This window comes from Endocarpon pusillum, assembly GCF_000464535.1.
Source record: "Endocarpon pusillum Z07020 unplaced genomic scaffold scaffold847, whole genome shotgun sequence".
NCBI classification, from domain to species: domain Eukaryota; kingdom Fungi; phylum Ascomycota; class Eurotiomycetes; order Verrucariales; family Verrucariaceae; genus Endocarpon; species Endocarpon pusillum.
This window is the reverse complement of record NW_006916663.1, coordinates 49,542-71,795: the sequence shown is the minus strand read 5'-3', so window position 1 is coordinate 71,795 and position 22,254 is coordinate 49,542. Positions and strand designations below refer to the sequence as shown.

Genomic DNA, 22,254 nt, shown 5'->3' with positions numbered 1-22,254 from the left:
CCGCGAATGCACCGCTCCCAACACATCCCGGGCAAGTCAGATGTGATATCAGTCTAAAGATGCCGAACCACACAGATCAATTGATCGTTCAAAGATTGAGAGAGAGTAAAGGAAGTATGCAAGATGCAGTAATGGCAGAGGAGTGCTGGGGTTTTGTGGTGGCTGTTCAGCACGAAAGTATCCGTACTATTCAGTCGTGTTGAGGACTGGGCGAATGCAAGCGGGCTAGCTAGTACCGAAGAGGCTTGGTGCAGTATTTAGTGACAAGTTTTAGCGGGCACTGGCACGAAGGACAACCATAAGGTGGCTCTGGAGGATAGCTGTTGTGTACAGCTTGGGTGCGCCGACTTATACTTTAGGGTTGATGGTTTGTCAGGGTCCTTGAGAGACTGGCGTGCAGGATGATCCGTCAACGTTTCAACTTCGACCAAGTGGTGGATGTTGGCCAAAGTATCCGGTGGGCAGCAAGAGACTGGGAAGAGTTTGATTTGTTTCAATTGTTCAATCAATGATATGGATTTTGGGCAGGCGATGACTGAAAAAAATGTCTGTGGTGGGTGCCAGGGTATCTGAAGTCTGGATGCCTTTATGACGTTTCGATTTTGTGGGTTTCGCTGGTCAAATTTGCCTCCAAGGTATTCGAGGAGGTGATGGATGTGAGAAACCCTGGGGCGGGCACCATGGTACACACATGTCTGGCCCGCAGCGTGCAGAAATGAATTCGTGCTGCTCGGAGGTGGTAGCAAGCAGGTAATGTGATGTGTGGTGTGTGCAGGTCTCGTCCTTATGTTGGTTTTGTTCGTGTGGTTGAGTTCATCTTGCCTTTCTCGTGTCGTGTTATTGGAGTGTTCGACATGAGAGTGGTCATCATCAGCACCGCGTAAAGGTGTGAACTCTTCGCTGATGTGGAGCTACGCAGCCGGTATCCCTATCGGGCCCTCTTCTCTGTATAGTCTCCACCTTCCCTTCGTCTACCGCCGGGGAAGGAATCACAAGGGTGCCTAAACCTCACGAATTCGGTCGATTCTCTCTCGAGACCAGCGATCAAACGTCACGCTGGGAGTAGATCCATCGGTCCGAAGCGTGGTCTCGGCCCTTGTTGGTGTTGTCGAAGGACGTCTTGCAGATCGCCCTCGATGGGATGCCGGGCTTTGCTAAGGGCTGGCACACACAGCCTCGCGCCTCGGCTCCTTTTCTTCATCGTCTTTATTCATAGCACTGGGGTCACCACTCCCAGTACCAAAGATCGACTTGCTGGTATGTCCCAGCCTTCGCTCCTCTTCCTCCGCCTCTTTTGCATATCTTCGATATGCTTCCCACACAAGATAGTCGAGGTCCTCGACTCGTTGCTGCGCCGCCCACCCGGCCAGCAGAACAGTCTCTCGGTGACGCTTTCGCGCCCCTATCTCTGCCGCATCGGGGAATTTCATCGAAACGACCTTCGCGAGGGCAGTGATCAATAGACTAACAAAGGTCAAGGCCACCATGGCCCAGCCAGAACCATGCTCGAGTGGGTTGTAACTAGACATCCTGTATAGAAAAAAAGTAACTTGTTGACACTGCACATCATCAATATCAAGGTACTGCCGCCGCTTAGAGAAAGAAACTCTTCCTTCAGCTGCAGATTACTTTTTACATGGCTACGAATTAGCGTCGTTATCTCCCAAGGCAAGAGCAACAGCAAACATGAGTATAGCAGTTGCGGTGGCAGTGGTCTTGCCCAAGATGGCATTACATTCTTACTGGGTCAAACTGCCTTAAAGGGGAGGAGCAACAAGCAACGACTATTGTGAGCCTACTTCGAAATACAACCAACAGGTGGGCTCCTCGAATACACATTTGCATTTCTGTACTCGAGCTGTGCAGAATCTTCATGCAGGTAAGGTTGTTGTCTAACCTATGCGGCAAAGCCTTCTGGTGGTCCTCACCAGTGCTTTTCCATCTGTTAGTATTCTTCCTTCATCAGAACCTGCAAGAATCACAATCCATTGTTACACAGCTGTGATAGAGGCCTCTGATGGCCCCCTCTGCATTTTTCTGTTCATCAGTAAATTTTCCACGAGAATTTACAAAAAGGATAGTCTGTCACTTGACAGTGGTGGTAGAGATTCCAGGTGGCTTCTCGCTACATTTTATTCCACTACAATATCTGATATTTTAAAATCTATAAAAAAGAAACTTTGTCATCAACAATCTGCAGCCAAGGCTTCTGGTGATCTCCTGTCATATATTTTTGTTTGCATCATGCTTCAATGAATATAACATTGAGGAAACAAGCTCTCTTCTTCAGAAGTTGTATTGAACACTCTTGGCGGCCTCCTGGTACGTGTTTCGATCTGTAACCATTTCTCATGACTGGAATGCAGAAGAAAGACGTTCTACTACTGAACAGCTATGGCGGATGTCTAAGGTGGCCTCCTGCGATCCACTTCTGTCTAAATATAGATTCTTGAAGAGAATGTCAAGGAGGGAAGCTTGATACTGGATAGTGGCCGTAGATGCTTCTAGTGGCCTTCCGTCATATGTGTATGTCTGTCATTGTTGATTTGCCTACAAATGCAACAAGACGGAGTTCAGGGTCTATTGTTGGGTGATTGCCATAGAGACATCTGTTAGACGCTCTGCCCATACGATTGATGGCATATAATTGATCTACGGACACAAGCAGAGTTGATTCCGAACCTTCCATCTAGAAAAGAAGACCAGCAGACCCAACACCCACAATTGGGAGAGAGTGTGTGTGGTAAGTTGGTAAAAGAAGAGGAGTCAAGGAAAGGGAGGCGAACAACTCCTCGGAACAATATCAAGTGCCTCAGAAAACCCTGGAGCATACACATGGAATTTTGTCTATTACCGGAAGGAAAGGCTAGTCAGTGCAGGCAGGAAACCCTAGGGAGATTGCCGTGCTGGCCTAGTTCTTTATGACCCAAAAGAGATGCGGTTCGATCTTGGGTTCCCAGATCCGATAGCGGCATGCACACCACCGAACCCATCTGCTAAACAAGCGAAAGACATTCCCAACCAAACGGCCAGGCCAGGCGACATGATCAAAGCCCGTGATTATCTCAGTCGCAAAAGGGAATTTCAATGGAATGGTGCGTTTCAACTGACGTGATCAAGCAATTAGCTCAACGATGCTCGCTCTTAGGGAAGGGAGCACGAAAGTATTGATTGAAAGCCAATGATACCTCTCTGCTTCGCTCCATTGCGCCGGTACCCAGTTTTTGCAAAGCAGAATTTAGTAATCGTGCGAGATATGGTTGTACAATGAACAGGCACACTGTAAATGCTCGGCCTTACCTTGCCGGTCACTTTTTTTTCACATCATCATTTGCCAATACTGATGCTGAGGTCCCCGCCATTCCCTGGATGAGAATAGAATCGTACAGACAGGTATAAAAACCTTCGTTCAAGTAATAAGCCGGACCTATTCCACGCCAGGCTAGCTGTTGGAGGGAGCTCCTCCATAGCAGAGGTGTGGTTGGTGCCAAAAAGACTGAGATGCCTCGGCTCTCACCATTCAATTGCCAAGATTTCTGGAGGTTGGGATCCGCGCTAGCGAGGTGAGAGATCGCACGAAACAAAAATTTCCAAAACTGCATTCCTTACACAATCAACTTCACACAGGCAAAGGGCCCTCTCCTGGCTAAAGCATCCTTTCATCAGATCGAAGTTCTAATATGGACTTTTTCTGGGCAACCACCCGCATGCTGCTGCCCGTATCATGCGTCTTAGCCTCTGAGGCTGCGGAAATTTATCCAACTTCCAGTCAGCTACATTCTAATAGTTAGTCCTTTTGAACCCTCCTGATTTCGCTGGGTGTGTATGATGAGTGAATAGATTACACAATCCACGAGTTTGGTTTGGTGATGTGAAATTTGTTGGTTTGAATGTTACGACATATTATTGAGGCGACTCACTGTTGAGCCAAAGCCAAGCTAAATCGAGCTGGGTCGTACCTTCGTGCAGACTAGCTAGAGAGCTTGCTCATGAATGATCGTGACAGTATACAGGGGCACGTTCCGCCATATAAAGATGAGCCGCATCCTGCAGCTACATCTAGATCTCCCTCTCAAATTTTCTTTGCTCCTTCTTCCTCCTCAACGCTTCCGGCAACGGTGCTGGTATCGGTGCTTTCTTCCTTTTCAAGTGTGTTGCTATCCTCGGTGTTGGTGCGGGTCGGTCCATGAACCTCCTCCTCGAAGACTGGATCCTGATCAACCGCCTCGAACTTGGTCTTGAAGTCCCCTAGAGCCTGAGTGCTGCTGTTGGAGCGACGACGGGAGTTGGCGAACTTGTAGCCATAATCGTCCATTTCGGCACCAGGCTTGCCCCTGTGGAGTTATGATGATCAGAGACCAGCTATTTGGAATGCAGGTAGGGAGGATACCATACCAGTTGCCCTTGCCACCACCTTGCTTCTTGATGGCAGTGGGATCAGCGTCGGGATGGCCAGATTTGGCGAAATATCGAGGGAGGTGGTCTTCAGCAGTAGCAGTCCCGTCAGCGAGGCCGGTATGGTTTCGATCGTTGCGTTTTTCGGTGCGAGTCACTAGCAAGCCGATGTTTAGCTTATGTTCAACAGATCTTGGCCTGAGCTGTCTAGCCTAAGAAGCAGTGAGGTGGAATTGAAGCTACGTCGAGCAGCCTTTGTATCCCTTTGTTGGGCTGCAATGAAACTCCTCACGCGACAGAAGGTGAAGAGAGATACGTGACTTACTGATGGGTAAAGGGCAAGGTCTTATTCAGCGGAAGTTCTGTGATGTCGTATCAGTGATGGTAGGGTGTGTCAAGAAGAAGCAGCAATGTTTATTGACTGCAGCTGAGATGAAGATGGATTGCCAGTCAAAGGGGACATAGCTCTCGTGACCACAAGCGGTGGTCCAAGCTTCCCGGGCCCCGAGTGGGATGATGCAAGGTGCAAAGGAATGCACGTCATTAATCACAAAACTGCTCTTACCTTTGATAAGAGTGGATTTAGGCTTTGAGGCGAAGCTGCAGAGCGGTTGGGGATTGAAGGTGTCGTTATAATTGAGTCTGCGTGCTTGGAGCTGGGCAAGAGTCCCTTACAGATACGTAGAAAATTCCGATTCCAGCTGGTCCAAGGAGCTACCAAGTACAAGGGTGGGGTTAGAGACGTCCCAAACGGCACTAGCCCCCGCACCCGAAGTGGGGCAATTCCAACGGCTAAGCGCTACTACTAGTTAGTAAAATTTTTGCTATGTATGGGGTCAAGAGCTGCCTAAAGAGACTTGTAAGACACAACGCTCTCTGCCATGTAACTTGAATTGACAAACGTTATTCTTACATCAAGATGGGCAGCTGTTTGTTGGGAGAACATGGTATGAACAGTATGGAAAATCTGTCCTCCATGTACACTATAGGCTCCCTGCGTGGGCCTCTGTTATATCTGTGAACGTCTGGGCCTGCATTTTGATTTCCGACTGCAATAGCCATGTGCATACGGAGTACTATATCCGAAACAATGCGACATTCATACTTCAGGGAGCAAGCAGGCAGTAAGATATTCACAAATCTAACATGAATAATAACACTCCAACTGAAGAACACCAAATACTACGGTAGAGCCTGAGATTAGGAAATTCTCCGATACTAACAATCTCAGTGCTGTCTGTTCAATCATATCAATGATCAGTAGTGCAGAGTTAAGCTAAGGACCCCGGGTAGATCGACTGCTACGACTATTTAGGATCTGTTAAAGCAGGTAGTCTGTCTAAGTGGAGAACATCCGATGACACCATCTCTAGGTAGTAAAGAACCGTTTCAGGGATTTAGCTCGCCAAGCACTAAAAGGGTTCATGGCATTGGATTTTCGAATCTGACAAAGCAACTCACCAATATATGTATTCTACCCGCAGCCGAGCAATTCCATAAAGCCAGCCTCCCCGCGGGGCAACTTCATCTTGTACGCAATACTGTAGCTGTCAACACCTCCCATATCAATAGCAACGAATTCGAACCAAGTATGGCGCCTGCAATCGCCATCGGTAACTCAACAAATTTCAAATCCTTTTCGGCCAAAAGTCAGTTGACGATGCCACGAACCCTCCTCCTTGCACCTCCATCGTTATCTTCGCACGAAGAAAGGCTGGAAAATATCGTCGAGGCGCATGATCGAGCTGCGACAGATATACAAATGCTAGATCGACTTTCGCTTGGTCTTGTATCGCTTCCAGAGGCAACCTACGACGTCATACTTCTTCTTACTGATGCTGATGGGTCAAGAAGAGAAGGTCAAAGTCTTTTAAATCGCGATACATTTGCTCTGCTTGTTAGAGCCCTTAAAACATCGGGCAAATTGAGGAGTCAGGACGGTCAGTTTGGCGTAAGTGAGGGTCAAGAGCGAACGGAAGCGATATTAGCAGGCCTCAGGTATGAGGTCGGTGAAGGTTTTATTAAACCTGATTACGGAGCACAAGCGCCTGTCCCTCTTACATTCGCAAAGAACAAGGCTGTTGCACAAGCTGCAGGAGGGTTCAATAGGGACAATACGCAGTCAATATCGCTGGCCCTTACCGGAAAGCGTAAGAGCCAGGATATCAGCGGCGCCACACCAGCTGGGGTAGGCTTCGTGGACTTCTCCGATGACCTGGGCAAGCCTGAGTTGGACGATTCGGAGGACGAACTTATCGATGAGGATACTTTGCTGACCGACGAGGATCTCATTAGACCTGTTAAGATTCGTATGTGCTCTACCCTTCTTAAATGTACTCAATAACCCTGACTCGAGAGACATAGCTGCCGAATGCAAGCCTAAAGCAGGAAAGAGACGCAGAGCTTGTAAAGATTGCACGTGTGGTCTTGCGCAGAAACTTGAAGCGGAGGACAAAGCCAAAAGAGCAAACGCTGACTTCGCATTGAATACATTGAAACTAGGTGCCGATGATCTTGCAGAGGTAGATTTCACAGTCAAGGGTAAGGTTGGAAGTTGCGGAAATTGCAGCTTAGGAGACGCCTTCAGGTGCGATGGCTGTCCCTACATTGGACTCCCAGCATTCAAGCCTGGAGAAGAAGTCAGACTGCTGAATGATGAGATCCAGCTTTAATTGGTCACTGAAGCGTTGATCCGACTTTAGATATTTTGTGACAAGATAGACACAATAATCAGTGAAGACCATAGATAAGACACGAATAGCTCCGAATGGAAGCTTCTTCCCAAGCGTACCACCTCAAGATACTGAAGAGAGCCTCGGCTAGGCAAGGCAGACCTCCCTTTGTGATAGGATCGGAGCGGAGTCCGGAAGCATCTGCACCAATGAGATTGTGTCAAAAGTCATCTCTGCTCCGGGTGACATCAAAAGCTGAAAAGTCCCTGCATTGGCTCTGCATAACACTCCAATTTATAATTGTGGACAAGTACTCCGAAACCCTCACATAGTACGCCTTGACACGAACCGTTCTCTCTACAACCATTCGTCCTACAAGATCGTCTCCTGAGAAATCCACCATAACAGTTGCGTCTCCTGTGTCCGAATCTCCTTGCTGCACCGGACCCAGTATTTACTCTCGAATCCTTATCTTACATCGCATTTGTTTTTTTCTTCAGCTTGATACCATGTCGTTTTCAACCTTGGTTCAAGATATTGCTTTCCGCGACTCGCGCAGTGATGAGCGCAGTTCGCAGCTGTCCCTTCCACACTCTGTCGCCAGATCATACGCTTCAACGTCCGCAACAAGCGTCAGTATAGCAGGCGATATTTCGAGTCAGTTACATGGCGGCTACAGCCATCCGCTGACAAGAGCATGGCAAGCAGAACGACAATTGACCAAAGTAAGAGTCCAATCTTTCTTTTTGGAGGTTCTGGCTAATCGTCAAGTACAGGCAATGCTCATCTATCCTCTTTTCATCACCGACAATCCGGACGAAGAAACTCTCATTCCTTCTCTACCAAATCAACATCGACGAGGCTTAAACCGGATAGTGCCGTTCTTACGGCCGCTGGTGGCGAAAGGGCTGCGTTCAGTGATTCTTTTTGGGGTCCCCCTCGAACCTACGGCGAAAGATGCACTTGGAACCGCAGCGGATGATCCAGCAGGGCCAGTAATGTCAGCCATCGCACTTCTGCGCCGCAATTTCCCTCAACTTTTCATTGTCGCAGATGTTTGTCTCTGTGAGTACACGTCACATGGTCATTGTGGTATTCTGCGAGAGGATGGCTCACTCAACAACGCCATGTCCGTTGAGCGCATTTCCGATGTTGCGATGGCCTATGCTCAAGCTGGGGCCCAATGTGTCGCCCCATCTGACATGAATGATGGCCGTGTGAGGGCGATCAAGCTGAAACTGATCGAAGCTGGAATTGCGCATCGTGTCAACTTGATGTCGTATTCTGCAAAATTCTCTGGGTGCCTGTACGGACCCTTTCGTGATGCGGCAGGATCGTGTCCTTCATTTGGTGATCGAAAATGTTATCAACTACCTCCAGGAGGTCGAGGACTTGCTCGTCGAGCAATCCAGCGTGATATCGGGGAAGGCGCTGATATCATTATGGTAAAGCCAGCGAGCTCATATTTGGATATAATCAGCGATGCCAAAGAGATAGGCAAAGACATGCCCGTTGCTGCTTATCAAGTGTCCGGGGAGTTTGCTATGATTCACGCTGGGGCTAAAGCGGGAGTATTTGATTTAAAGACCATGGCGTTCGAATCAACAGAAGGAATTTTGAGGGCTGGTGCAGGTATAGTGGTCAGTTATTTTACACCCGAGTTCCTGGACTGGCTGTCGACTTGAACATTTGGAAGAAAGTAAAAATGGGAGTTGGAGTCCAGCATTGCTCCCACCAGAGAAATAATCAGGTTCCGCAGCATTTACAATTGTCGGACTCGGTTCAGACATTTCATTGCCTCATCTGAAAGACGGAAGCTTTCCAGTCGATCTTGTACCTTTAGCTCATTTCCAGTGCACATCGTCATCCTTCAACGTGGTACATCATGCTGCTATCATTTTCTGTGGGTCTCCCTGATACCGGAAAACCCGGAGTGGATGCCGAGATCCGGCCCAAAGCTCCCTGTCGCTTTAATTAACCAGCTCCGCTCGAAACCCTTGCCATTTGCAGTAGCTTATGGCCAAAGATCCACTTTCAACCGCATCATCTACGTAATTCTGCTTGCCGACCCTGAGTCATAATGGCATCCGTTCGCTCGACAGAGCGTCCGCGACTTCAAGTCGAACTACACGCGGCAAGCGAATTGGTTCCTTATGGAGCCCGCTCTCGCTCCATCATTGCGAGTAATTGGCTCGAGGACTTCTGAAAATGATATCAGAACGATCACGCCAGTCGCGCAAGACGTCAAGAAAAGCGATGATGAAGAGAACACTACCACCTCACCAGCCGCTGCTGGGGTGACGGCAATCACTCGAGGTGAAACGTTGATGCCAGAGGCATTTCCAGAAGGAGGTCTTCAAGCATGGTTGTGTGTCCTAGGCTCATTCTTTCTTCTGCTGCCTTCCTACGGTCTCATGGTCTCGGTTGGTACACTACAAGACTACTGGCGCGAGCATCAATTGAAAGCCTACTCCATCAGAGATATTGGCTGGATCCCATCAGTATACGTCTACCTTGGTCTTGGCCTTGGCCTCTGGGTTGGTCCATTGTTCGATCGATATGGACCTCGTGTACTCACTATTGTTGGAAGCATCATATATATCATAACGATGTTTGCCTTGGCAGAGTGTAAAAAATACTGGCATTTCATGCTCTGCCTCGGCGTTGTGGGTGGCACTTCTGCTGCGCTGATCACAACAGCCGGACTATCCGCAGTTAGTCACTGGTTTGATAAACGCAGGGGTCGGGCAACAGGATTTGCTATGATCGGAAACACCATCGGTGGGACTTTTATTCCACTGATACTGCGAGCGACATTTCCCCGCTACGGCTGGGCTTGGGCCATTCGAATTCTCGCCCTCGCAATGCTGGCCTGCCTGATTATCGGCAACATTTTCGTGAAAGGTCGGCTCACACCCGGCCCACCATCTGCTGAGGAGAATAAGAGAGGTGTGATGTCTTTCCACCTCTTCGCCGACGCTCGCTTCACTTTATTCGTCTTAACAGTGTGGGGTATTGAGATCGTTCTGTTCGGTAGTCTCGGAATTCTGCCCACGTACAGCAGCCTCCAGGGCTATCCATCCATGACAGGCTTTTACGTGATCTCAATAATGAATGGCGTTAGCTGTCTCGGACGGATCCTACCCGGGTTTGTTTCTGATTACGTTGGCCGTTTCAACATGTTGCTCCTCATGCTCTTCCTCACCTGGATCGTCATGCTCGTAATCTGGCTCCCTTTCGGTTCGAATAGCCTCACAGCTCTCTATATCTTCGCTGCACTTTTCGGATTCGGCACAGGCTCTTGGATGGCCTTGGTCCCCGTCTGTGTTGGGCAACTATGCCGTGCAGAGGAATTTGGAAGGTACTTTGGGACCTGCTATTTCATTGCAAGCCTGGCCACTTTAGTGTGTATACCTATCGGTGGTGAATTGGTGGAAACGGTGGGGCCACAACCTATGGCTGGATTCTTTTGCGCTGTGCTCTTCCTGTCCTTGATCTGTTTTGTATTAAGTCGGTGGGCTTGCTTGGGGTGGAAGTGGAAATGGAATGTGAAGATTTAAGAGATAGATTAGAGACAAAAAGTATATACACAATTGCTCTGCTGAAGCATTACCAGAGTGGAAGGTTTTTGTTGGTGGCGAGCGATTACTTACTTGTAAGCGGAGAATTATCAGCGAGGATTAATCCAATAATGATCTACTCCAAGGAACGTGGGTGACTGGCTCGTGTAACAAACCTCCATCTGCAACACAAAATGCTGGTTGTTTTTGGTCTCAGAGCATATTTCTATTACTTAAATGTTGCTGGCGCTGATTGGAGATAGAACTGATTGAAATAGCTCAAACAGGCACTGTGGAAACGAAAATTGCTTGATTCTGGTCATTCGACCCATCTCTGTATTGGTGTCGATAAATGTTTGTAGAATGGCGGCTAGTTCTTTGTTACGGGCACACAGTATTGTGATTCGTTAGAAAATGGCTTGTCCTGTGTGCATCTACGTAGTGTTCTGATGATTCAAATTATCATATCTATTATCACATCTAACTTCTTTGGATATAGTTGTTCTGTACCTGTATGTGGGTGCCGCCAAAAAGTCTCCGTGGACGCTAGCAGATGTTTCATAACTTTTGATCGCTAGGAGCACGAATAGGAGGTATCAGAGCGGCCATTTCTTATGAAATTATACATCGCTTTAGCGGGTGACTTCTAGGCAGCACCGAGTAGTACAGGCGGGCTGATGTCTTCAAGCGCCGCTCTTCTTTACAAGGCTGAAATTCTGAGCCGAGTCTGATATAACTTCACTAGGGTTTCACCAGTAACAGATTTATTTGCACATTCGAGGTCTCCTTCTCAGAAACTCTTCGTTGTTCCTAAGCCTGTCTCTTTCATAACTCTCTGGCGCTGCGTCAGCGTTTTCGTCTTGCACAATTTACTATGCCTGACCCTAGAGGAGTCTCGACCCTATGGCCTCTCTTGCAAAAGTTCAGGCTTCGCTTGTTTCGCCAGAACTGAACTTATCCCTTGCCACTTGCAACTTCGACTTCTCCCTGTTTAGAGTTGCGGCTCCGGTGGAGTATAACGAGCTAGGGGTAGCGCTGTCCAACAAGAGAAGGAAAGTTGCAGAAGAAGGCTCAAGCCATAAAACAGCCCGGAAGCTTGGCTCCCTGTTTGCATCCACGCTTCCTAAGACGCCACGCTTGATAAAGGTCTATGGCCTCCGTACATCAGAGATTTCCAACTCCTCAAACGTCAATCCAAAGAGAGATAAAACCTATGGTGCTTTCGAGGAATACATTGGTATTGATGGCACAACTATTTGGGCCGCAGCTACATCGGGTCCAGAGGCAATTGCAGTCCACCTCTTAGCTTGCATTCTTGCTCGGCAATTTCCCGCTGCCGAAGCAACTGCCATATGGGATGAACTAGTGGCCGAACGAAAGAAGCATTTGGAAGAGTCCGCCCAGGCTGGATCTTTTCAAGATGCCATGGCTGCATCACTCTCTGTATCCAAAGAGGACCTGTTTGAATGGGATTCCGGGGCTCGAGCTTGGCTTCGTGCAGCTGATGAAGCCGAGCCCACGAAGAAGCGACAGAAACAGCTTATGCTCATTCTTGACAACATAAGTGTGCCTGTCAATAATGAACACCGGGTCTATGATAGCGTTGTTCGAGCTTGGACAAGCGCAATGAGAGCAATGGATGAGATGATCGCAGGCAGTCCGTATAGCATTCAAGATGGTGCCATCGTACTGGCTCTTTCGGCGTGGCATATCTACCCAGACATGATCGTTTTTGGCGAAAATTACTCGAAGAAAGTTGATCAAAAGGATGAATTAGTGCATCCTGGGGGCGTCTTAACCCTTGGCTTGGATAGTAAGCAAGAAGAGGACAGAGGTGTCTATTGGTCTTTAGCTCTCGCCCATTTACGGTACTACGGTGACCCTGTCATGTCCAAACATTGTTTGACGTCAGATTCAGCAAGATTGTCCATGGATCAGCTCCTGCAAGTTGCACTGGGCAGTGTATTTCGCTATTGGGGCGTGAAAATGCCCAATGTGTACAAAGCTGCCAAGCTTATCACTTTGATGCATTTGTGCTATCAAAATGGCCTTCCACGCACCTCCAGAGATCGTGATGATAACGAGGACGTCCCCTTCCATCACACCCAGTGGATGACTCTACTAGGGAAAGCTGCTTCTGACTTTCTTTCGGCTGCTGATGATAAGGAGCTGTATCGGAGGCTCGTAGGTCTAGGTCTTCGGCGTGGTCCTCTTCTCACGTCAAAGAAAGGAACTTGCACCGGTGTCTGGAGACTTGACACAGCGAATCTAGTCTCTTTGATGAGAAAGGAGGGCGACATGGTCGAATTTCTCCGCGAGCTTGCTCTGCAGTGCAACATTGATCCGCATTCTCTTGTTATCAGGGTGCGAAACTGTGGTTCGGTCGCTCCCATAGCCGACCTCGAAATATCCCCAATGGATTATTCGGAACACGAAGTTCGTGAAAACTCGGTCCAGTATAGTTTCATGACGGCTGTTCCTCTTAATGCCTCTGCACTCTCTGGTCAGAAAGCGACCATGCCAAACTGTCGCTTAGGGCGCTGGGAGTTGATTAGAGCTGATCAATGCACAACCGAAAGGCTCGATCCTTCAACTCCAGAGGCACTTACGGAAATGGTAGACCTCCATCTTGAAATTGATGCAGAAAATATCACAACGGCTGACGATGATCTCTCCTTTAATTGGGCCGAGCCTCCAAGCTACTACAAGTCCTCGTGCGCAAACTTGCGACAGACAGCGATAAGTGTAGCGACGTCAGTAGCTACTGAAACATGTGGTTATGATGTAGAGATGCAAGATATCCAAAGGTTTGGCGAGGATGAGCCTTCGACCAGCTCACAAGAATACCGGAGGAAAAAAGGACGGGGTATTGATTACTCGTCAGAGTGCTGCTCTGACAGTCGACTCAATTTTAAGTTTCTCGCAGGAGATCCTCGCACGGCTGCATTGTACGTGCGTGAAGGCGCTTCGAAGGTCATGTCCTTCAAGCACACCGTCAAACTCGATCATATTATCAAGTGTTTTGAGGATGGAAAGATCGATCCCTGTTTGCTGCGTAGGCATCTCCTGTCAATCGCTGAGACTAAACTACCTCTTAGCACTTCGCGCCACATACTGGGAGACACTTCGCAAACAGCGACTGAACTAGCAGCGCAACGTGAGATTGTTCGTTCTCTACATGTCCTGAGTATGGCAGCCGATGTTTACCACGATCTTCCTGGCGCAACTATCTCCTCCACCATTGCCACTTCTGGTAGTATTACCCTTGCAAACGCAAAGTGGGCTCAAGATAACAGCAAACCTCGTGGCTTGAAGAGCATTGTGTGGCAAGAATTGGATCGAGAGCTTTGCCGTTTCCGGTTGTCTGAGTACGTCGGTCGGAACTCGAATCCTGTATTTGCATGCATAACAATGTTTGAATCAGGAGTCTTCGACTTCGATCCGGATGATTTCAAAGAGGTGATGGCTATCTCCTCTGGTGACTCTATCTATGTCTCAGGGCAACTTTTGCGTGCCCCTACCTATAGATCACTGTCAGAATTCAGCGTGCGGAGGGTCGTTGGAAACGTTGGGCGTATCGGGCTCTCTTTGCTCATGCCACCACCAGACCCGAGAATCCTTAGCGTTGATCCAGAGAGCTGGAAGACGGTCACACATATGGAGTTTGATGGGATAGCTAAAGATAGTTTTCAAGAGACATCCCTTCATCTAGGATTCTCTGGATACAGTCTACCGAAAACAACCGGGGGACACCGTGGCGCCTATATTGCGGCTTCGTATGTGGAGACTCTCATCTCTGTCCATGATCGAGGCCGTTGGATAGCTGATTTGAGCTTCATGGAGGATCCATATGCTTACTTATACGTTCGTGCATGTAGCGATCCAGATCACGTCTGTCGTGCAGAGAGGCTTTGGGATTTAATTCCTGATCTTGTGTCTATTGATAATTGGGATGAACTCCTGGACCCTCCAAACGGTCCCGCGGTGGTCCGCGCAGCTAACAATTGGCAGGCATGCCTTGCAGCAACGTTGATCAGCAAGCGTCTTGGGAAGAGGGCAATCATTTGTGAGCTCTGGTGTCAAGAATGCATATCCACACAACTGACGGATTTGGCTCGGCGGCGAATGCTAAAGGGCCTGTACCCGAAAGGAGACATGCGAATTGATGGAGTTTCAAGTGACGAAGAAAAGGAAGAAGAAGAAGATGATGATGATGATGATGAAGATGATGATGATGAAGAAGATGATGATGAAGATGAAGATGATGATGATGAAGATGATGATGATGATGGTCTCAATTCAAGCAGTCAAGATGGGGTGCCTTGGGTGCATGATCTTCTCTTCATTATGTTGACTGGTCCGCCCCTTTAATTTGATGAATTGAAGAGCAGTAGACGAACCTACAGATCTACAGCCAGCAGTCCTCTAGGCTCGGTGCAGGCGTAAAACCCGCTGTAACAGGTCTTGAAATCCTCACCTTGATGCCAACTATATGGGCCGCTCCGATTTCCAAAGCAGCAATGAAGACTCTCATTACATGTACAAGCGGTGTCAGGAGCCAGGTCTAAGCAGTGCTCGCGCCGCGCCCAGGTTTTCTCTTCAGGTTACCCTATCAGAGTGTTCTAAACCTCAACTTCACATAAACATTCAGCTGGCACCTCTGATTTTTGCCAAATGACTCGTTAAAATGTGGACGGAGAAGGCCGTTGGTGACGGCAGGAAAGATTACAGACCATGTCCAAAAATTCCAGACGTTTGACGACGTTAGTTGATCCATTCCGCCACACCCTATTTGGTGGGAGTTGGAGGAGGAGGAGGAGGTTCGGGAGGAGGAGGAGGAGGAGGAGGAGGAGGTGACGGACACGATAATATCGCTTCCCTGGCGAATCAGCTAACTAGAAGTGATGTGTCCAAGAATGGAGATATGTCGAATGTTCCTTTCGGAACGCGCCAGACGGGATAGAATATGCAGGACTTCGATTCAAGCGTGATTGAAGCCAGAACCGTGGGGTTTTTTCACAGTTTTCCCTCTTCAGGGCATCCAAATCTTTATTATTCATACCTCATTGCCGATATACGAATCAGTATCTCTAGCTCGCGAGGCAAACATGTAAAACCCGAATAGCCCATCCCCCCAAGGCTGTAAAGTACAGTAATTACAACAACACCGATGAGATATGCCTTGTTCATATCTCGTCCTCCATGTATACCCCATCCATCTCTACACAAACCACGCGAAATATACGAATCGCCCACCCGACTCTTTCGCAAACACAAAACAGAAATCTTAGGGCCTCAAACAACAGCCTCCTCCGCGCCATCGCTGTTCTTAGCATAAATATGAAATTGTGTGAATATAATGGCGTCCTCCAACATCGTCCCGAGACTGCCCACCAACCACGGTGTGTTCATGAGTAAGTAATCTCGACGGAGGGAATGGGCCATGATGCCGGCACCGTACGTGAGGTTTCCGCTTAGGGAGAGGATGAAGAAGAGGAGGGAGAGTCCTATCGTTCCATCAGCCAAAAGAATCCCCCACGAGCCTAAGCAGAATAGTGCATAGAATGTTGAATACGTACCCTCACAGCTCCGGTCGCGAGCATTCTTGACAATCTGCGGGATCCTCGCTCCCAGGTAGGCGACCGCGCTCCCGTAGCCGAGGATCTGCGCCCCGAATGGGCCGGTGGCACCTGTACCAGCACCACCAGAGCCGGAGTCGACGGGAGTAGGCGTCCAGGCCCCGCTTCCCCATGCAATCGCCCAGCCCGCTGTGCCTACCACTATCACACCGAGTATCGAAATCAGGTTCTTCATCCACGTCTTCGTGGCTGTGCCTCGGTTGTCTTCCTCCAGAATCCGGTCGAGCAGGAGATTCGAGGCTTGGCTGCTCCGTCTCCTCGTCGCAGAGCCGGCCGTGGCAGAACTGGATGTCCGCCTCTTCCTGCTTGGCCGCTGCGAGCCCGGGATCGTGATACTGCCGCTCCTCTGGCGCGCTAGCAGCGGCTCCTCTTCTCCCAACATATCTACCCCCTCGCCCACCCTCCCATTTCCATGTCCGTTCCCTTTCCCATCCGCAACAGCAGCAGCAGCAGCACCGGCATCGGTCTTCCCCTGAACGCCCTCCCCCACCCCTCCCGCGCGGTAGATCCAATGATAGTACCCCCACTGCAGCACCAAAATCGCGTCCAAGAAACAGAAGTAGACCGCGATCGCGATCACGGTCGGCACCAGCCCCGCCCAGGCGGCTCCGGCGAGGTTGCAGACATCGCCGAGGAACCAGATGAGCAGGAAGGGCAGCGAGAGGGCGGATGCGGACGTGTTGCGGTAGTTGGTCAGGAGCTGGGGGATCTAGACCGTTGTTCGGTCAGTGAGAAGGAGGCTGGAGGGGTCTGAGACGAACGAGCAGGAAGATCCAGCACGCGATGGAGATGGAGCCTAGGATGCCGGAGAGGGCTTCATGGCCGGTCAGGGGGATGGCCGCCATATGGTCGAAAGGAGGGGAGGTCTTCTGGTGCGGCTTGCGTCTGGGGTTCTATACTTGGTGTCTCTATTTGGTGTTTGAGGGGGAAGAGATAAGCAATCCAACTGCATGGTTTGGATTGGAGCTGGAGCTTATCGCGCAAAATGCGGACTTAAGATCGGACGAGAGAACCGCCCCTTTTAGTGAGGCTTGGCACATGGGTACGTTACTAAATACTCGGTCAACCTTTGGTGTTCCCTGAGGATTTAGCGAGAAAATGGATAGTGAAGTTGAATCGTCAAGCGCTATCGCATTCCGCTGCTATACCTAGTATAAATGGGGTATCAATAATCGTAGCAAGTCTACCAAAGACTATGCTCTCCCCGTCTGCATCGAAATCAACTTCTCCACCTGTTCGATCCATTTCCGCGCAAACGCCTCTTCCGTGAAGGTCTTGGCTACTTCTCGTCCACGAACTCTCATTGCGTATCGTTCCTCTGGCTCCATCTGCATCACCCTTCGATAGCCTTCGGCGAACTCCGCCGCCGTCTCTGCATGATATCCTGTTGGTTTGCCATCATGCGGAACAACGATGTCTAGCTTTGGTCCTCCGCTGTCATGCACAACAGGGATCAGACCGGCTGCCAGATACTCGACGACTCCGATACCGAAGTGCTCGTTCCACATGCCATTGGTGCCGATTGATGCGGTTTGCAGGTATTTTAGGATTGTGGAGTAGGGAGCGTCGGTGATGAATTCTGTAATTTTGTCGATCGATAGCTCATGAGCCTGTAGTCGGAGGTTGTAGATGTGCAGCTCATCCGGAGTGTTGCTTCGCACAGAACCGATCAGTACCAACTGTGCTGGATCTGAGCCTTCGGGTAGGTTGCGGACGTATTCTGCAAAGGACCGTAAAATCAACGGATGGTTCTTTTCGGGCCTGAACTGAGCGATGTAAAGGATCTGATGTTTTCGTTCCTTTTCGGCATTGGCGGATACATTGATTCTCCGTTCCATTTCTTCTACCGGACATGGTGGATAGACGATCTTTGCAAAGGAGTCCGGTTGGTTTTTGGTTTTCCATAGAGCCGTGATGTGTCCTTTCGTCCAGGTTGAGTTGCACATGATCACATCGATGTGGCTTCCTACCCAACCGTACAGCCTCGCAAACAATCGCCAGTATATTTTCTTGGCCTTCCCTCTCAATCCAGCTCCTGCGCCAGCGTTGACTCCCTTTCCTCCAGACCTGTCATCCAAACTCCCCAGCATATCGGTTGAGATGATCGGATAGTGTACGTAAGCAGCAACGGGCATCTTCGGAAACAGATACTTGGCAAACGCCAATGCGAAAGCATACCCCATGGTATCAATAAAGATATCTGGCACGAGAAGGCCGAAAGCGTCGTAAGCTAGAACAAGCGACCCGAGGGACTGTCCAAGAAGCGTAAAGCGAGGGTATGTACTTGCTAGGACAAGGTGGCGTGTAGACAGATAGAGGAAGACCAAGGTCGGCGCATGCAGCGAGATGCCAAAAGAAGTATGCACTCGCTTGATCATAGCAGCCTTGTCGACATCATGATCTCCAGAGTAGACAACACACACTGCCCGAGGCCATCTTTGCTGTGTTGCTCTGACTGCCGCCCATAGGACCCGTTCACCGCCTCCGCCAGCGTTGCTATGCAGCTTTAGCTGACACCCCTACAGCAATGACAATTCCTACCAGAAAGGATGGAAGAATCCTATCACACCGGCATAGTCCTTCTCTTGATGTGTAGCTCTCTTCTCGGCTGTGCTGGCAGCATAGCTTTCGACTCTTTCCCAATCCTCTTCTTCCGTTCTTTGAGGAGCTTCCCGGGTTGATGACAGATGTTGCTCGTCAAGCTGAACACGCTGTAATATGAGCTCCCTTCTTGCGCTGGTCCTTCTCCGCAGATGGTCACCAGCAGTTTTGAGGAGAAACCGAAGGATGTAGAGGCCCAACAGGGGCAAGAGTGATATCGAGGCGATCAACGCAGGAACTAATAAAACAGCCATAATGTTAGATGGTAATGCCTCGAGACTATCATTGCTACCAAGGAAGTAGGGTTCAGTGTTTGTGGTGATGCTTCTGTGAATTAAGCATTGTATCCCAAGAATCATATATGTATATGTATACATACGCGCTGCCCTCCCACGTGCGTGAGTCATTTGTTCAGACGAAACCCATGATCACAACTCAAACACCAGCCATCATCCATTGCGGAGCTCGGAAGAGACCGCATCCAAAACCGTAAAACTTCAATGCTTTACATCCTACAAGTCCAATTGGGCCATGTACCGTCGCCACCATGCAGCATTGGTTGGTCGATGGCAGCCCTCCCTCCTCAAGCGCTCCCAGCTCCAATACCACATTAGACCACCATCACCACCGTCGCTCGCACGCAACTTCCACTCCCCCAAACTCGCCCAGTTCATGGGCCTATTCGCGACCCAAACCGGCACAGATTATGCGTCCTACATCTTGACACTCATCCATGACTACAGCGGCTTACCATGGGGCCTCTCCATCCCCATCACGGCAATCCTCCTCCGCTCCCTCTTCGCACTCCCAATCTACTACGCCATCATCCTGAACCAGCGGAAGATGGACATGGGCGAGCCCTTGCGGGAAGCATACCGAAACGCCTGGATCAAGAAAATACAGGAAGCAGCGAGGCACGCGGGAGAGAACGCCCCTTCAGAGTTTAAAGCAATGAGTCTAGGAGGGAACAGTGAAGTGACGATGCTGTTTTCCAAGCACCTCAAATACAATCCCTACGTTGCTATGCTTCCTGTGCTCTATTGGCCAGTTTGGGCCAATTGTGTTTATGTGCTGATGGGGATGAGCGGTTGGGGAGATTCCTCTCCGGAGAAAGTTGCAGCATATCCAGTTGCCCCCGATCCAAGCCTGGCATCAGAAGGGCTGCTCTGGTTTCCTGATCTGACGGCTTTCGATCCCTTCCTCTGTACGGTATTTGTCGGCTTGCTCATTAACAATGCGGCATCCGCAGGGTTTCAAGGCTTGAGGCTTAGGGAACCCTTTTCTACGGCGCACGGCTGGCCTCGTTTTAGATACCGGTTCTACACTAAATCTTCGATCGTAATTTCAGCTCTCTTTGGCATCTGCTTCTATGGTGCTGAGGTACCTGCAGTCTTGGCCCTGTTTTGCGTGTCATCTTCTGCATGCGCCCTGGTACAACGAGGCTTGATGAGGAGATGGATAGGGCAAAGTACGAATACGATCATGCCAGCACAGCCAAGAGAAATGAAAATGAGAAAAGGGGTAGCAACTGATGCACATGGGATTCGTAGCTATGGACAGAGTGTGCTTGTTCCCAAAGAATTCGATCACTTATTCCAGAGGACACAAACCACACTGGATTCTCGTAGGGCACCTTTGGCCTCTGATCCTGCACAATCGATTGCTCAGAAGCCTTCTCACCGAGTGAGAGCTGAAAAGGAGTAGCATGTTACTCGAACACATTGTTTGACCTTGAAGGTTGTCTGGTGCAAAAGGCGTCAGACATCATTCACTCCGACCCCAACTCCTACCTCGCTGTGCTGGTGCGAGCTCCACTGGAGTGATACCGAGGTATCTGATCTGCGCTAAGCGAATGCCCATGAAATGACGATTCCAGAAGGTCTCGAAATTGAACCTGCCTCGGTTGAGATCCAGAAGCATGCATACGTCCATGTTCCGGTTCCAACAATCAAGTACGGTTCCTGGCATAACCCTCGCTCCTAACATCAGTCTCAGGAAGTTGGTGGGTGCCGTAATACATGTCTTCGTTTCTCATATTGCGTTGGTGCATGATTGCTCTCATGCAGGCGCGCCTACGGGTAGTGTTCTCGCCTGGAAGGTATATCAAGAGGAAGTCGCGATGGTGGGTGGCAAGCGGGCTGTTCAGTTGGTGGCAAGCGGGCTGTTCAGTTGGTGGCCGATCATATCTACGTTCACACTGGATTGAAAGCCGAATGCTTGCTGGACCTGGTACGCGACCTGGAAGAGACTGCCCCAACATGAAAAAGCGAAAAGACTGTGATTGGGCGTCCAGTCGGAAATAGGGTGTGATGCCTCGAAGACTGCATCATCTTCTTGTTCTGGAGTGTTGACGGTATTGTTATTTGATTCATCGCTCGAGAGTTGGGTTCTGATGTAGGATTCAGTTATTACTGGGTATTCGCTAACTTCGTGTCGATCGAAGGCCGAGGGGGTGTATGAGCATCCGACGCTGCTGGAGGGGGCGGCTTGAGCTGGGTTTTGGCCCGGAGGCCCCGGAGCTAGGTGTCGAATTTCTTGAGACATCCGCCCTCCTTCAAAACCACCCCCTATATTCAAACTCGCACAGCTCCACCAAATCACCTCCAAATCAGCTACAAAATGGCTAAAACGCCCAAGACCAGTCGAAGAAACTGTCGACAGCCTGATTCGTTGATTTCGATCATCCTTTCCTCACCACGAAAGGTTTGAACTACTGTTGATACTCCTGAAAGGGCGCGCCTTATTTGCGATGCATAAGCTACAGTAGGCAAATCATCTTAAAAAGCTCTGTTTAAGGCTTATAGTATAATTAAAGCCCTCCCTCTCTACCAATCAGCACCAGATCAACAGCATTTGGACGCCTCCTCTCCCTCCTCTTCTTCTTTACAACTTTTTGCCGCCGTAGAGCGACCAGCACCTTCTTCTCCTCCTTATTCTCTATATCAATTAGCATCAAATTAGCAGCGTTTTAACGCCTTTCCCTCTTCTTCTCTTTATTGGCATCAAGTCAGGAGCATTTGAATGTCAATTGGACGCCAAAACCCTCTACAATCTATAAACCCTCATTTCCAACAGTATCAATGAGAATGGATCAATAAGAACATTAAGCTTGTTTCAAAGGGGGCAAATTATCATACGCTTACCGTACGCCTGCTATGTGCCTGCCGTGCGCCCGCCACACGGCCAAATAGAGGCCATATGAGCGTCTGCAGAAGATAGAGAAATCTACATTCTCTTTTACACATTTTGAACTCGTTCTTTTCACGTCTTTTCTTCGCCCATTTGTATCAGGCTGTGGGCTGTCTGACACAAGAGATCAATAAGGCTGTTAGTACAATGCCAGATAGAGTAGTGGCTATAAGAGGCGGAAGTGGCAGGCCTATCCCC

At 49.4% G+C, this 22,254-nt stretch overlaps 9 protein-coding genes across 9 annotated transcripts; 5 read left to right on the top strand and 4 right to left on the bottom strand.

The window, feature by feature from the left end:
- Positions 1 to 1,154: 1,154 nt before the first annotated feature.
- On the bottom strand, positions 1,155 to 1,529 carry EPUS_08518 (uncharacterized protein; the record flags this gene model as incomplete). The annotated part of the gene is made up of 1 exon (XM_007808102.1): positions 1,155 to 1,529. One exon carries the CDS (start codon positions 1,527 to 1,529, stop codon positions 1,155 to 1,157), a length of 375 nt encoding a protein of 124 aa, XP_007806293.1.
- Positions 1,530 to 4,072: 2,543 nt separating this feature from the next.
- Positions 4,073 to 5,341, bottom strand: EPUS_08517 (uncharacterized protein; the record flags this gene model as incomplete). Its single annotated transcript, XM_007808101.1, has 4 exons — positions 4,073 to 4,334; positions 4,396 to 4,552; positions 4,961 to 5,051; positions 5,309 to 5,341. 4 exons carry the CDS (start codon positions 5,339 to 5,341, stop codon positions 4,073 to 4,075), a joined length of 543 nt encoding a protein of 180 aa, XP_007806292.1.
- Positions 5,342 to 5,986: 645 nt separating this feature from the next.
- Positions 5,987 to 7,067, top strand: EPUS_08516 (Fe-S cluster assembly protein dre2; the record flags this gene model as incomplete). The annotated part of the gene is made up of 2 exons (XM_007808100.1): positions 5,987 to 6,704; positions 6,760 to 7,067. The coding sequence occupies 2 exons, from the start codon at positions 5,987 to 5,989 to the stop codon at positions 7,065 to 7,067; spliced, it is 1,026 nt and encodes a 341-aa protein (XP_007806291.1).
- Positions 7,068 to 7,576: 509 nt separating this feature from the next.
- EPUS_08515 (Delta-aminolevulinic acid dehydratase) lies at positions 7,577 to 8,752 on the top strand (the record flags this gene model as incomplete). Its single annotated transcript, XM_007808099.1, has 2 exons — positions 7,577 to 7,792; positions 7,844 to 8,752. The coding sequence occupies 2 exons, from the start codon at positions 7,577 to 7,579 to the stop codon at positions 8,750 to 8,752; spliced, it is 1,125 nt and encodes a 374-aa protein (XP_007806290.1).
- Positions 8,753 to 9,220: 468 nt separating this feature from the next.
- EPUS_08514 (uncharacterized protein) lies at positions 9,221 to 10,627 on the top strand (the record flags this gene model as incomplete). Its single annotated transcript, XM_007808098.1, has 1 exon — positions 9,221 to 10,627. The coding sequence occupies one exon, from the start codon at positions 9,221 to 9,223 to the stop codon at positions 10,625 to 10,627; it is 1,407 nt and encodes a 468-aa protein (XP_007806289.1).
- Positions 10,628 to 11,530: 903 nt separating this feature from the next.
- EPUS_08513 (uncharacterized protein) lies at positions 11,531 to 14,998 on the top strand (the record flags this gene model as incomplete). The annotated part of the gene is made up of 1 exon (XM_007808097.1): positions 11,531 to 14,998. The coding sequence occupies one exon, from the start codon at positions 11,531 to 11,533 to the stop codon at positions 14,996 to 14,998; it is 3,468 nt and encodes a 1,155-aa protein (XP_007806288.1).
- Positions 14,999 to 15,922: 924 nt separating this feature from the next.
- Positions 15,923 to 17,111, bottom strand: EPUS_08512 (uncharacterized protein; the record flags this gene model as incomplete). Its single annotated transcript, XM_007808096.1, has 3 exons — positions 15,923 to 16,134; positions 16,207 to 16,975; positions 17,028 to 17,111. The coding sequence occupies 3 exons, from the start codon at positions 17,109 to 17,111 to the stop codon at positions 15,923 to 15,925; spliced, it is 1,065 nt and encodes a 354-aa protein (XP_007806287.1).
- A 348-nt stretch (positions 17,112 to 17,459) lies between these two features.
- On the bottom strand, positions 17,460 to 19,121 carry EPUS_08511 (uncharacterized protein; the record flags this gene model as incomplete). Its single annotated transcript, XM_007808095.1, has 2 exons — positions 17,460 to 18,762; positions 18,808 to 19,121. 2 exons carry the CDS (start codon positions 19,119 to 19,121, stop codon positions 17,460 to 17,462), a joined length of 1,617 nt encoding a protein of 538 aa, XP_007806286.1.
- Positions 19,122 to 19,398: 277 nt separating this feature from the next.
- Positions 19,399 to 20,571, top strand: EPUS_08510 (uncharacterized protein; the record flags this gene model as incomplete). The annotated part of the gene is made up of 1 exon (XM_007808094.1): positions 19,399 to 20,571. One exon carries the CDS (start codon positions 19,399 to 19,401, stop codon positions 20,569 to 20,571), a length of 1,173 nt encoding a protein of 390 aa, XP_007806285.1.
- Positions 20,572 to 22,254: the final 1,683 nt, after the last annotated feature.